A 14,951-nucleotide genomic window follows, 5' to 3' on the forward strand; every position below is an offset into this window, starting at 1 on the left:
TTATTTTTCCGTCACACGCGTAGCTGTCAATGTTTGCCGGCAAACATTCAGCTACCTCACGGGTTAAAGCTGCAATATTATGGAGCTAGGAAGAAGCGTGGCCATCCCAAACAAACCTGGGACCTTATTCTCTATGCCACGTGTCATTATCACAGTGCGTAACAAGCATGTAAGGCACCGCGTCGCGTTTGCGACAATCGAAATTGGCATACTGAATACCATTCCACGCTAATTTCATGAAGATAACGTAACACAACCGTGATACGAGTTTACACTGTCATAGAAAAAGGCCCTGGCGACGCACTGTGATCGACGAAGCGAAAAGTATTGGGAAGACTTGGAATTAAACAAACGCGAAACTCAAGATCGATCTAAATGTAGTCACTGTGGAAGCCCTCTGCCACGTCCAGGGGATATTGGACCTTAATGATCAAAGATGATTAGAGACAATAGAGGATTTTTATAATATTATGACAAAATAGTCAAAGTAAAATATTAGATTAAATACTTCCATACGTTCATCATGTTACGTGTTAAAGCGCCGCGCAGTTATAACTTGTTGCTGAGAAATACTACACTACTTAAACTAAGAAGTGTGCTAAGTGTTGTCACTTAAATGAATAGTCACTTTGGGTCGCGACCGACGCAAAAAATATTTTGCTTACTTATAGAACTATGACCTAAAATACATGCCGTTATCTATATATAGACAGATTTAAAAACCACCGTGGCAGACTGAAACCCTCGAAAAAAAAATGTGTTATATCTACTCTACAGTGCTATTACATGTTACACAATAGCCCAGTATTTGATTTGTCAATAACCCTTATAGGCTTTAGTCTACGTGCTGCAGTGTCCCAGGAAACTGTGACGACGAAGACTGCAAAGTCTTCGAAACGGGGGAAAATTATAATATAAAAAATCGCGATAAAATCCGTAAAATAATTTTATTCCAAACACCAACTCCTAGGATAATATTTCAGGATCTAAGGATCTTTTTAATGTCACCACACAGCTAATTAAAAAAGTATGTTACCTACGAATCGGAGGCCTTGTTTGTTCGCGCAAAAATAAGGACTTAAAGGAATATAAATTCGGGAGTAATAGATCTTTATACAAGTTTGTAAATCGGAAAATTGTAGTCATAATAATATATGCCATATTCATCGTTTTTGGTTGTGTTTAGATCCCCACACTTCTGGATACAAGGATAAACTGAGGTCACCGGGCGCCGACCTGACGAGTCCTCGTGACGTTTACGGGCCGTGCGTCAAAGGCACGGGTATACTGAATCGCACAAAAAATACAAGGACAATGATGCATTAGCTTCTTTCACCCGCAGTTTTGTTCGAGGGAATGCTTTTTTTTCAAATAATATTAAAGAAGATGATCTTATTTAAGGGCTAAGGCATAATGGAAATATTATAGGGAAACAAATAAAGACTTTTAATGCCCTAAACAATTGCTGATGTTGCTAAATCAATAGATAGTTCCACATGAATCAAATGAAGTGTTTCCTGGCAAAATGTACAGGGACTGCGGCACACTTTAAATACATAAATATATATTTGACAAGTTACAAGGGAAGCCAGTCGACTGTCCGCTACTCGATGCGTATGCGCCGTCAACCGATTAATCAGTCATGAATGTATATTTAGGAGAGTCGAAGTACCGCAAATTGTTTAACAAACGAAGAGATGGCACAATGGTGTTATTTGAATGGACGCCTGCCCTTGTGTGCGATTGTCAACAGAAATTATAAAAGTAACGCGTAGTCTTTAGAAATGGGTATGAAATATACATTATTTTTGTTTTATTTTCTGCAGTTTAAGTTAAGGTTTTAGTGTATATTTTTTTTATAAATTACCTGTTTTAAGCAACTAGAAATTGAATATCTGGAATAAGCCACTAATATGTGAAGCACAGACAGGGCCTATTCTTCCTAGTCAGGGTTAGTCTTAAGGCAAATTAGGCAACTGCCTAGGGACCCTAATTCTTGAGTAAAAAAAGTGAAAATTAAGTTTAATGAGCTGATCCGGGAAAGGGAAAAGGGGCCTCAAGAGGTATAATGCCTAGGGGCCCCGACATTCTTAATCCGGCCCAACGCACAGGTCCAAGTGTAGTACGCCTAAAACTTACAGTTAACTATACGAATTTTAACTAAACAGTTAAAATTCGTAAATTTATGTTTCTACCCTCTAATAGCATTTCGTGTGCTCTGAAGCACGCTGCAGTCAGCGAAATTTCTAGGCACTAAGTCCTCTCTGATGAGGGCTGGGTAATGTCTCGCATTTTGCAAGTCGAAGATCTATAACATGTTGCTATTGTCAATGAGCAGGCGTTTAATTTACCGAGTGGATATCTCGTCTTCATGCGATTTTAATTTTTAACTGTGAGTCCCCAGGTTCACAGATCAGGTTAAAATGTTGTAAAATAAACACAGGTTATTCGGTTCTCGCTCGCCCTTGCTCGCACGACACTGTACTTATACCAAGGAACCCATTAAACCGGTTAAAAGGTAAACCGGTTTTCTCAACAACCTTTTCAGATGGTTCCTCACATTAGGTGAACCTTTTTACCAATAAGGGTTAATCGTTAATTATTCCAAATGAATTATAATAGAAGAGTAAAAATTTTTGCCGCAAATATAAGAATCCGATTGTAAACTGCAGTAAACACTTATCGTAGAGTTTCAACCTAAACCCAATATATAAAGGATTAACTTTTTTATGTTTGTTTTGAATACGGCAAAACTTTTTTTAATTATATTGCTCGAAAGATATTTTCAAAACACAATGCAGAATTAATTTAAGGATTGTGGTCATTTTAGTGATATAAAATATTTTTATCTATGATGAAATTAACGTGACAAGTTTTCATTGAAATTTGTAAAAACTTTAAACCTTGTTTAGTATGGAATAAAGTGTCTGCTATCTACTACGGATATGTTTTCGTGACGAAGCCGTATTACTGGGGAGCAAAGGGGTGGAAGCTGATCATTCGCCAAAATAAAAAGACTAATGGCGTCGAAATTTCTGTTCTTAAATTAGTTAGATAAGACGATATAATACTCATATTTTTTGTATATATTTAATAAAATGTACGTCAAACGTATTCACCAAATAAGAGGTATATTAACTAATTACTTGAATGTAAGTCATAATTAAATAGAAGCAATAAAACAGAGAGGTAAAAAGGTGTTTTAAATCGCTAAGAGATGAATAGGTTAAAAAAACAAACCTCAAAAAGACTAAAAACAACACTGCATTAGAATTCAAATTAGTAATAATAGCATTTTATTTTTGCGTGGGAAACGACTTTTTCATTTAATAGTAATTGAACAAGATACGATCTTCATTTTCGATATAAGTAGTCAAGACTGTATCCAAGTACTAAGTATTTAGGGATTTATAAGTTGTGAAACCTTGTCTCATGTCCTATCTCAACAATTGCAAGATCTGAGACATGTTTTAAGTCACGTAAGCCAGGTACTGCACACAAATTGAAACCTCAAAAAGCCTTAAAAAGGTTTACGTAATCGCCCAATATTTAATATAAATAAGTACTTTAATAAAACAGTCACGTTCGGATTAAACCTAAAATACCTTAAACATAAAACAACGCACGCCTATTTCCCCAAAAGCGTAGGCACAGATTCAACCAGGGCGCCCTTTATACACCATGTTCGTTCCATGATGTGATAAGATTTCGTCTAACGCCACATTGGGCACAAATTACAGAGCCCGAAGTGATATTGATCAGAAAATCCGATTAAGTATCATTGGTCAGTAGATACGAGTACCTGCACTAAAATGACCTGGTCAGAAAGTACCCATATTCTGAGCACGAAACGCCATTACGCAATACACAGATCAACTATCTTAAATGAATTATTAGGGCATAGTATATATGTAGTATCAGTATGTTACTGTTTACCTCTTTAAGATATTTACAAAAAGATTTTCATAGATCAAGATATCCATGTACACTTGGCCAAGGTAAAATATCGTCAAACATTTTTATACCAACTTGCGAATAAATAGAAATTAAAATGAGAATAAATTGAATCACGCGCAAACCATAGCTCAAAGGTATAAACACAAATGTACAGTGTGGTATGACATGTCGTTCCCTAGCCTACGTCCCAACAAATAAACAACTCAAATCTATTTAATATGCACGATTTATTCACTTTGCATTTCACAGGTCAATTTCAGTAAATCACTTTAATAAAACAGGAGATGCTACGTAAGAGGCGGGCGCTGCGACGTACGGGGCGGCTGCCACGACCGGCGCGGCGACAGCGTGGTTAACAGCGTGCGCTGAGTACGAGGAAGCGTAGGGAGCGACGTACGCCGCCGAGGCGTAGGGAGCGACGTAGGCAGCGGGGGCGGCGACGTAGGCGGCTGGCGCTACGATCCCGGCGGAGGCGGTGGCGACCGCCACAACGATAAGGGCCTGGAATATAATGTAATGTGTTACTTAACAATATAGGAGATCTGAATAAAACTATAGTTTTATCTTAATAAAATAATCGCCTAAACATAAGTAATCATAATATTAGCAATTATTTATATCGAATTATTAGTTATTTTGTTTGTTTTTAATCTACTTAAATAAATAGCCAAATATTCTTATATGCCGAATGGTAAGGTAGAGCCACTAACTAATACATTCAGACTCTACCAAGCTTATATCCGTCCTATGATACGAATGAGGGCATTTAAAAACTCTTAATTGTTCTCCAACCTGGGAATATAACCCGGAATACGAGCTTATTCAGCTCACGTAGGCTATCACTAAACAAATTATTAACTTTAACAATAACGTCATTTAACAAAAAGCAACAGAATCGTTTACATTGATAATGATTATTTTCCTAATGGATTTACTTCTAAGAATCATCTAAGTATATTTTATTCTTTACATTAAGCAACATTTATTGCGGAAAATTTTTAACGTTATTCTATTTATATCACTTATCGCTTGATAATTAAGATCCCAAACTGTAAAAAGACTAGTTATTAATAATTTATGGGTCAAAATTATTAATTTTATCAACGTCAAATAAACACATAACTCTAAGTCCTGACTCCACGCTTTAAAAATTTTCAAGCATCAGAAAACTAAAACCTTTGCTCCCACAGCACCTAAAGGAGACACATATCAGATCACATTTAGGTGTTGTGGGATTGTGCGTTTCTCAATAGTTAGTAGTGACGAAAGGTGTAATTTCTGAAAGGGAAGCCGATACAATATAAATATACTAATATGCATAAATGCATTACACGCCGTTCTAATGATAATAAGATTCTACATACAGGGAACTCGGCAGGAATCAAGTTATATGGACCCTTCGACACTGATAGTTACAACAAACATTGCCCGCCACGCTAAAGACTGTAAACATGGCATTGGCTTATAAATCGATTATGCCAATTTATTCAAGAACAATAATTATACTTACAAATATTTTAGTGAACATTGTGAACTTGTCTTGATGGAGACTGTGTTGGTTTCGAGGAACGATCGCGATATATACTGTATCATGAAGCAATAAGGGATGCGCTGTGCATACAAAATGGCCGCGCGACCATCAACGCTCGGATTTATTAGAATATTTGAACTGCAAGATCCGCTTCATGAGGTATGAGACCTTTAAAGTACTATTAAAGTAAAACACGAAACAAATAAGGTTCTAAGTTTAATCGTGGACGTGTACAAGCGAGTGTCAGTTTCCGAAATAATACCTTAAACAAGGTATATTGCAGCGTTAGTTTAGTCGAGAAGGAAACGAACTACCTAGACGTAGGTCGCAAGTTCGAAATAAGGCACAGCTGTCATGTTTTGAAAACAACGTAAATTAACTTACATACATAAAAATTCTATAAAGGAATTTTGAGAGTGAAAATAGATTTTTCTTGTCCGAAAAAAATACTAAGGGAGTCTAATCATCAAAAAAACATCCCATATATTAGAAATTAATAAAATTGTAGCCTGATAGGTATCTTTCCATTCCTAATGATATCAGCGAAGCAGTTTTTCGTTTATGTTACAGACTAGTTAAATGTCTTGGCGACAACGCATTTCCGTGTGTAACGCAATTCTGAGCCTCGTGTGGACATTATGATAATTTGCGTCGGTGTGACTATGCTCTAAAGATAATGGCCAATGGATTTTTCAAAATCCTTAGACTTAGGACAGAAAACTTCTAGAAAGTGAACCAGTATCCTCGTAGTCCGGGAGTCTTTAGTCCTGTATACATTAAACGAAAGCAGCATCTAATTCAATATGTCCCTACTAATCTAGCAAAAAATATTACAGCAATTAAGTAGCTATCTACTTGATATACAGTTTAATTTGAACAGAATAGTCGCTCTCACAGGTGAGCAGCGTCGTGAAACAATTGATAAATCAGACGCCGCCCTCTAATCTGCCTTCCCTATATTACAAGCATAGTATGCATATATCTTCGCCATTTATCCGTCAGGCACGTCCCAACTATTGCTAAGCGACACCTACTTGAGAACTACGAGTTATAAATAAACAGCCCGCGAACCCACCTCACCGAGACAAAATCCGTTTGTGAGATCCGCGAATGATTTATTTGAGTCTGAGTGTTATGGGGTTGCTGTTCCCTCATATTAATGGTAAGCCACGAAACCTACATGCCTCCCACGACGTGTTGAATGTGATCCTATCGTCGTATCGGTATTAATTTTAAATCTAAGCAACTTAAGTTTTTTCATATCAAGAAACTCAATACTATTATTCAACCAAGGAATTGAACCCAGAACTTCACCGTGCAAGGCCCAAATATTGTCAGTAAACTAATGAGCCTATTAATTCTAAAATTAATTAAACTAAAGATTTTCATTATTTTTTTATTAGGACTAGACTCCTTAACTCTTATCACACTCCCGAATTATGAGCGAATTCGCAGCGGACGCGCAGCGACCACGCTGGAGTTGCGCAGCGTCTTCGCTTTACCAACGTCATTTTGTACACTCCAGTACAAAACTCTCATTTAAAATGTATTATTATAACTGTTTGTCTTTACGTCATAAGTATTTTTGTATCCGATACAACATGTTAAATGTAAACTTAACATTGTACATATGTAGTAACACAAATTTTGTTCATTTGCAAAATAACACACAGTTTAGATTTTATCTGTTTGCAAAATAACATATAGGAGTCGCTCTCTTCTAGTCGATTCCTTAATAATGAATTCTTCTAAAATCGCTGCATCTGCTTTCGCGTTCACGTTGTTCACTAACAGCGATGTTTCTTCGTCTAACTTTATTATTTTACTGACTGTTCAAAACGTGTTGCGAGACCGCAGCATGTTTGCTGCGCCTCCGCTACATTGTGAATTCGCTTGTAAACGCGCTAGAGTGATGGATCTCTAAAAAGTCTAAGGGCACATTTTACAATTTCTGAATAAACACACAAACTTATAAGCCGACCAAATACATAAGTCACCAGTGGCGAAGGGTGAAAATTTTAAAAAGATAACCCGAAGCAAAAAAATGCCTTAGTTAACATATCGCGCCCAATTTGTCAGAAAACAAAAACTAAAACAATCATAAATAAACATAAAAAGGAAGCCGGTAGGAATCGGGTTGTATTGACACTTCGCCACTGTAAGTCTACGCTATAAATAAATGCTTATAAAATTAGTACTATGTGCATTAACTATTTAATACGATAATTGTCTAATAAAATTTACTTGAAACTTATGAAACAGGCCTAAGATTAGGACACTAATTATGACGTTCATTAAAAAGCGGTTTATGGGCCGAATATTTCATGAGATAAATTATGCTTCAATCAAATTATAACCTAATAATATTAACATGAACAATTTTAGAACTATTGCATTTGTCCAAATGAGATTTTTTTTTTATTTTTTTTTCTATGACTTTTATCTGTCAATAGAAAAATACAATACATATCATCGAAATAAATTCAAGATCCATTTCATAATAAATCGTGACGATACTTGGCAGATAGCGAGTAACCAGTCCAAGGTCGAGAGAAATGTGGAACGGTTTAAATCCATAAGGACGAGCGACACGTAATCACACGTGCGCGAGGTACTGATGGGGTCTAGCAGCAGTCCACGTAGAAACGAGCCTTTCACACTACTGGACTGGAGACTGATCTGGTGATGATGGTTTTATATAATTAAGAGGACCCTTTGCTGGTTCCCTAAACTTTAGGTACATAAATGATCCAGTCGTATCTAAACGTGGTAGAGCTACCCTATACTACCGTCATCATGAAAAAAAAGTATCCATTTTTTTTCAGTTGCGTTATTCCAAATCAGTAAAAAAGAAAAAAATCAGTTCTTTTTATCCATATACAATTATATAATATATAGAAACTTCCTTTTTCTTTATGACGGCAGTATAGACAGTTTTGTGTAAGTAAATATTACAGTTAAGACAAAGACATTAAGAGCAGATGTAATTACAACAGAATGATGATTACAGAGACAAACAATGTACAACTCTATACTTTTCTACTAATTGAAACTTCGTACACACGCATATATACTTACAGTACTCAAGTAATTAGTATATCACAGTATAAGAAAGTATAAACTGCTTATGGACTTCAATACGACGGCGTGCCTTGATTTAATACACATACTCACGCCATTTAACCCAGAAAGGGTAAACAGAGGCGCAACTGGGCCACTTACTATCCGCCATGTGTATTCCGTCCCATTATGCGATAGAAAGCAAACCTATCAAAATTCATTTGTATCGGGTACAAATTCCAGACTCCAACCTGATACTGAGTAGAAAATCCAATATCACTGCCCGACCCGAGATCGAACCCGCGACTTCAGCACTGCAGTCGCACCGTAATACAATTACGCTGCCAAGGCGGTCATGCGATACAATATTGCAGCAATGAGCCACTGTGGCATCTTGTGCCAAAACCATTCAATATCGAGTTTTTCAAAATGAATCACAAAACTCGGGTAATAAGAGCCTAGTCAATAAGCGAATGAATGATCGTGAAGTAGTTAGTAATTAAGTTAGGTCTAGTAGCTTTCTAGTATTAAGTCTAGTAGTTTTTTAGCTATGGTTAGTAGAAGTGAATTACCGTTAGTAGTAGTTAGTAATGAAGGCAAATTGATAAAATTTATCATTCTTATTTATCCTCAATTTATTTTGAATAATAGCGACATTGACGCGAATTAAATCACAGATTTAACTCATGAGTTCCTCCTCAATAATGGGTGAATTATTGAATATGAAAAAATATATATGTAACAATAAAACGAAATGTTTAAGTTTTTAGAAATAATACAAATAAGATTTCTTCACACTTTAATTGCATTAAAACAATGTTCTTACAAAAGTAATTTCTAGTACATATTCATATTGTAACAACTGTACAGTCCTCAAAACAAGTGGTCCCGAAGATGCCTCGAGTACTCGCACTGAATTATTTATATTTCTTTTTCTCTTACTAGTAGCTTTAGCCATGTGTTCACTAGGCAACAGTTTAGTAGTTGTAATTTTATATAACATTGTAACTTTTTATGGGAAATCGAAAATGCTACGAAAAATAAAACATTCAGTGAGAACAACATCACAATAAGTTCATAATTGAAACAATAATTAATATTATAAAAGTCGATATAAAGCGGACGCGTATTATAAACATCTCGCTATCTCCCTCGCACGCCCGCTCTTCCTAATGATGACGTCACGTACAATTTCTATACTTTTACGAAAACCGCTTCCTCCAGATTTGAAAAGCTTCTTACTTATTCATAAAAAATAAGATTAATGGACACATAACATGTCGATAACAATAATAGAAAAATCTAATGTCTTAAAGATAACTACCCCACACACAGATATCATCGTCATCTAAAATAAATCGACAAGGAATCTAACTGCATTACTATATTGAGTAACATATTGCCTAGTATACACAATACACATGGTACACGACTAAGTTTGTTACAAAAACATTCGTCCATAAACAAGTTTTTTGTGTTGAATATCGCACTGTACGCACATTATAACTATATTTACAATGTCAAACGTCCATCGCATCAGCCCGATGAGCCATCCTCAAGGCTTCCACAACTTCAGAAGCCCATCCTCACTATACGTGGCCAGTAAATTTTGATGCGGATGGTGTGTAAGACCTATTACCGCTTTTTCATGAATCTGTAATCAAATTGGAATGGAATTAGTAAATAGGCCCCAACATAATTTTTTTATTGCGTAATTAGTTTAGAATCAGTGAGCGGCTTTTATTTGATGCGTTTCTAAGTTCAGCACGCTCGTTCGCTCATGTATGTAAGGTGCATGAGGTATATTATTAGAAATGTCAAATATATAGGATGTGTGAAATATGTAATGTACTGGAAATATATAGGGTACCGGAAGACACCCAAATATATAAAGTGCCAAAAGTACATAACGTGCTGAAAGTATATAAGTCGCTTGAAGTATACAAGGTGAAATCAATATATACGGTCGCCTGCTTGCTTGGTCACTGTCGCTTTCGCAAGTGTTGTAAGTAATTGGTATATATGTGCTGAGTTATTTATAAAATTAAGTAAAAAGATGTGTTACTGACACGAGTGTTTATTTCAGAGTAAGTATATAACTAGGCAAACAACAATATTCAAATATTTATAAAAATAGAACACATAAAAAAATATTAGTCACAACAAAGGTTACATTCTACAAGAGCAAGAATTTTGTGGACACTCACATTGATGGTCCTCTCGAGCTTGCCGGTGGTGGTGCAGAAGGCGTAGAGCACGAGGTCCTCGCCGGCGCAGTACACGAGCCGCCCGCGCGCGCTCAGCGCCGCGCACACCAGCGCGCCGCCCTCCTGCTCGCGCCGCCCGCTCGAGAACGAACGCACGATCTGACCCTGTCAGCACACCGATACCGTCGACACTTGAACCGCCGTATTGCAATCATATCGATGTTTACTTACGCAATGATATCGATATAGTTATGAATAAATATCGATATTGATTGTGTCGATATTGTGGGAATATTCTTTATCAGTACTTCGAAGTTTAAGCCCTAAATTTCATCTTTGTGAGATGAGGTTATATGTAGTAAACACTTTTTGTTCGATTCTTAGGCACAATATTAGTTATAATCAATACTTATACTTTATTGATACTGAATGCTGATACATTTCTCTTCAATGTATCGATAAACGATATTTTACAGTATTGACTCTGCAATCCAATATTGATAGTATATATTAGAACCGTACCTGCATGTTCATGATCACTACAGTGTTAGTTCGGTTGCACACCACGAAATGATCAGGATTTTTCGGCGTGAGGAGCAGAGAGTTGACAGGAGGCTCGCCCCCTCCGAGAGGCTTCAGTGTGGCGGAGCACTCGCCAGTGCGTACGTTCCACACCTTCACAGTGCCGTCAGAGGAGCCGCTCAGCACCGAGTGACCGTCCGGAGTGAACACCGCCTCGTTCACGAACGACGTGTGTCCGCGGAACTCTTTCAGCATCTTGCCTGACTTTAGACCATGGATCCTGGGAAAACAAAAGAATTAAAAGTAAAAAGTATCAAAATGATATTATGTGGTAGGTTTCATATATCTAAGACTGATACTGTGCATGTACCACCACCTACCAAATAGTCAAGCAACCTGTTATGTATAGTATATTATTCTGATTGTAATTAGAACACTGTGTGAGACATAGATCTGATCTGCATGGAGAATAAAGTTTGGCATACATTTCATACTAGCTCTGGGTAACATTGCATTGACGACGTTTCTTATCAACAGCCAAATAAAAGCTTTATCCCATCATTCAGTTTATAACAAATCTATCCAACCAGTACCTTATAGTGCGGTCGAAGGAAGCGGACAGTATCTGCGTATTGTCGCGCGTGAACTGCAGACACGTGACGCCCTTCGAGTGTGCGCGCTCCAGCTTGCGCTGCACCTTGCCCGTCGACACTTTCCATACCTGCATATGCAAATGTAAGATTATATAATGTAATAGAATGCTTGAGGACACATTGTGTAAGACATTAGATAGTTGTGTTAGACATTAGACATATTATTAATGGTTCATATCAGCAGCATTGGCATTGTACTTAGAGATCATTAAAAAAACATGAATTTAAAGCCTAAGTTTAAACAAAAAAATATTTGTAACGAATTCACAGGTTTACGGACAGGTTCAATACATAGATAGCGATTAGGACTTGTAATTGAATTTGACTAATATGGGACTTGAAATTAAGCCTTATAAATGTTAACCCTTAAAGCCTAACATCAGAATCCTTGAATAATTTCAGAACTAACCTTAATCTTTCCGTCGTTAGAGCCGGCAGCGAGCGTGTCACTGTCACGCGCGAAGGCGAGACTGAGCACGGCCTCCTCCATACACATGTACTCGTCGTGCGCCTGGTACCGAAGATCCTTACGGATCTTGCCTGTGGTGAAGTTCCACACCTCGACCACGCCGTCCACTGAACCCGTTACCAGATACTGACCATCCGGTGAAAACCTTAAACGGTTATATAAATTGAATACCACACACAGTAAATTAGTTTCAAGTGTTATAGATTGAAGTTTGTTTTTTGTTAAAACTAAGTAAGCAACTGTCGAAAGTTTTATTTAGTAAATGTATGTATTTAATAGTTAAGAAACTAATATGTATCAAAATACTATTGCATATGGAAACTGCACTTGTCCCTAATTCTGTGTCTTTATTTAAGAGGAATAAAAGAGCCACAAATAAGCTCCATTATCCGGTTCCAACAAGCCGTCTTAATTACCTAAAATAAAAAATAAAACTGTGGCTTTTAGTTAAACTTACCGAGCACATTCCACATGCGATTTTTGTCCAAACTTGATCATTTTGGAGAGTTGTGTTGGACAGCGATCATCCTCCTCATCTCTAATGGCGGCCTTACCTCTGAACAAGTCAATAGTGGTACCTGCACAAAGAGAGCATGTGATGAGATGCGAACTTAAACCTGTTGGAAGATGATTTTAATGCAGACAACAGCTTTGGTTCTAAGGTTGCTGGTTGACAAACAAAAGATTTAGAAAAAATATATTCACAATCTGCATGTGTATCTACACCCAGAGTGTGCACTATTCATGCTTGGCACTGTGCTTATTCAACCCAGCATAACAGTTATGCTACCCAAGGTACAGAAAATAAAATTAAATACTAAATAAATGCACAATAAAGGTTGGAACTACAGCTGAAAGTATAATAGGTTATTAACCAGGTGGTAACAGTCCCTGATGCTGCTGCCACTTCAAAGCCTGGCCGAGGAGCGCCAGAAGACGCGAGGAAGGCACCACTGACACCTCGCCAGCGAGCGCGGCGGCGATAGCGGCTCGCCGACGCTCCTTACCGCCTCCACTGCCGTATGCCTCGCGAGGATCGAAATACGACCGCGTCAGGAGATTTTCTGTTAACAATCAACCAATACACTCCCACAGTTTGTTTGAAATGTGTTTATTTTTTCTGTAACATATGTTTTATATTTTTTCTGTGCCATAGAAGCCTTTGACCGAACTCAAGTATTTCCTTGACTCAGGTGATTTTGGATACGGAACAATGAACACAAATACACAATTGCCTAGAACCTCCATACATCAAATTTTATGAAACATTTTAAGGTCTACTCTTCTTAATTTTATTACAAAACACAACAATGCTGTAAAGCCTAAACCAGTCACCAAAAAATATGAATAAGTAAATAACTAACGCATACCAAGATGTATATAGCGGTCAGTCTCCTGCTGCTTCATGAGTAGACAGGGGTGTGTCTGACGCAGAAGAGACCGAGCAGCACCCAGCTCTCGCAGCTCTATCAGCTCCAACACCACTTGCTCATACAGATCCATCAGTTTCTTGTCGGGCAGCTTGAGAGACGCTGTGGCCTTCAGCACTGTATCCCAGTGGCCATTGTTGATGTCAGCACAGAACCCATCTACACTGTCCACTGTGTTGAGCGATACTCCTGTCTCCTCCTGATCAATTATAACAAATATTAATATATCATAATATTATTCTATAGTCAAGGCTTCTCTGTAATTGAGTGTTTGGATTTATCCAATACAATGACCTAATGCAGTGGTTCCCAAGTTGACTTACCGGCAAAACACATAAAAATTACCAATTACTGGACTCATCTCTTGGCTCACAGTCATTTTTTATACCTCACTGTGTATGAGAAATGCATCTCAATGGAATTTTAGTTACTTATGTCTTACACCAGTAACACGGTAATTATCGATTTAAATGGAGACAGTGTCCTGTGTCAAGAACAAAACAGTTAGCTGCCTGAGCAGGTAATAATTAGTGGTTAGGTAATCAATTTCTTTATTACAACTATTACATGTACAATGTTGCCACTAAGCACATCCCAAACACTTTTATAGAACAATAATTGTAAGTTAATAAAAGTAAAAACGTAAAGTAATTAATTCCACCTGGAAGTTCTTAGAGACAAATGATATCAATAATCCTTCAAATATATTTATGTGAAACTACTGCCCTAGACAAGCTAGTTAAGCTTACCTGCAATGTCTGCAGGGTCTTGGTCAAATTCGACTCCTTCAAATACTGCTGGATCAACCGGATCACGCTAAAATAACAATGTTTTACTCAGTTTATCAACATAGCCATAACGAAAAGTAGATGGTTTAAGCGCTTGACCAGACCAAATTACTTACTCTGCTGATTCAATTTCAATAGACATTGTTTAATTATAATAATTATTAACTATTCAATAGAAATGCGTGGATAAATTTTATAAACGCTAAAATCAATGCTTGTTTTCGGTCGAAAATTTGACAATTTACGTATGACAGTTTGTCAAGAACGAAGATCGATGAATGACAATCGAATGAAATATTTAATTATGAAGTAGAGTTCTAGTGATAGTCGATTA

General features: G+C 37.1%; 2 protein-coding genes across 2 annotated transcripts; both read right to left on the bottom strand.

The window, feature by feature from the left end:
- Positions 1-4,165: 4,165 nt before the first annotated feature.
- LOC115442224 (pupal cuticle protein C1B) lies at positions 4,166-5,549 on the bottom strand. The gene is made up of 2 exons (XM_030167227.2): positions 5,468-5,549; positions 4,166-4,458 (listed from the first exon to the last, which is right to left on the bottom strand). The coding sequence occupies exons 1-2, from the start codon at positions 5,483-5,485 to the stop codon at positions 4,222-4,224; spliced, it is 255 nt and encodes an 84-aa protein (XP_030023087.1). The 5' UTR covers positions 5,486-5,549; the 3' UTR covers positions 4,166-4,221.
- Positions 5,550-9,334: 3,785 nt separating this feature from the next.
- LOC115442222 (WD40 repeat-containing protein SMU1) lies at positions 9,335-14,909 on the bottom strand. The gene is made up of 10 exons (XM_030167225.2): positions 14,734-14,909; positions 14,579-14,645; positions 13,770-14,028; positions 13,275-13,463; positions 12,857-12,977; positions 12,340-12,544; positions 11,871-11,998; positions 11,278-11,557; positions 10,756-10,920; positions 9,335-10,202 (listed from the first exon to the last, which is right to left on the bottom strand). The coding sequence occupies exons 1-10, from the start codon at positions 14,757-14,759 to the stop codon at positions 10,104-10,106; spliced, it is 1,539 nt and encodes a 512-aa protein (XP_030023085.1). The 5' UTR covers positions 14,760-14,909; the 3' UTR covers positions 9,335-10,103.
- Positions 14,910-14,951: the final 42 nt, after the last annotated feature.

The sequence above is a fragment of the Manduca sexta genome, chromosome 21 (assembly GCF_014839805.1).
Source record: "Manduca sexta isolate Smith_Timp_Sample1 chromosome 21, JHU_Msex_v1.0, whole genome shotgun sequence".
NCBI classification, from domain to species: Eukaryota; Metazoa; Arthropoda; class Insecta; order Lepidoptera; family Sphingidae; genus Manduca; species Manduca sexta.

What these genes read in the sequence shown, in the direction of transcription:
- LOC115442222 (XM_030167225.2), bottom strand. Translation starts at nt 14,759, where the DNA reads ATGTCTATTGAAATTGAATCAGCAGA. An exon ending in AGACCCTGCAGACATTGCAG is followed by an intron (nt 14,029 to 14,578) that starts GTAAGCTTAACT and finishes ATAATTGATCAG; the next exon opens with GAGGAGACAGGAGTATCGCT. An exon ending in TCGCATGTGGAATGTGCTCG is followed by an intron (nt 12,545 to 12,856) that starts GTAAGTTTAACT and finishes TAACCGTTTAAG; the next exon opens with GTTTTCACCGGATGGTCAGT.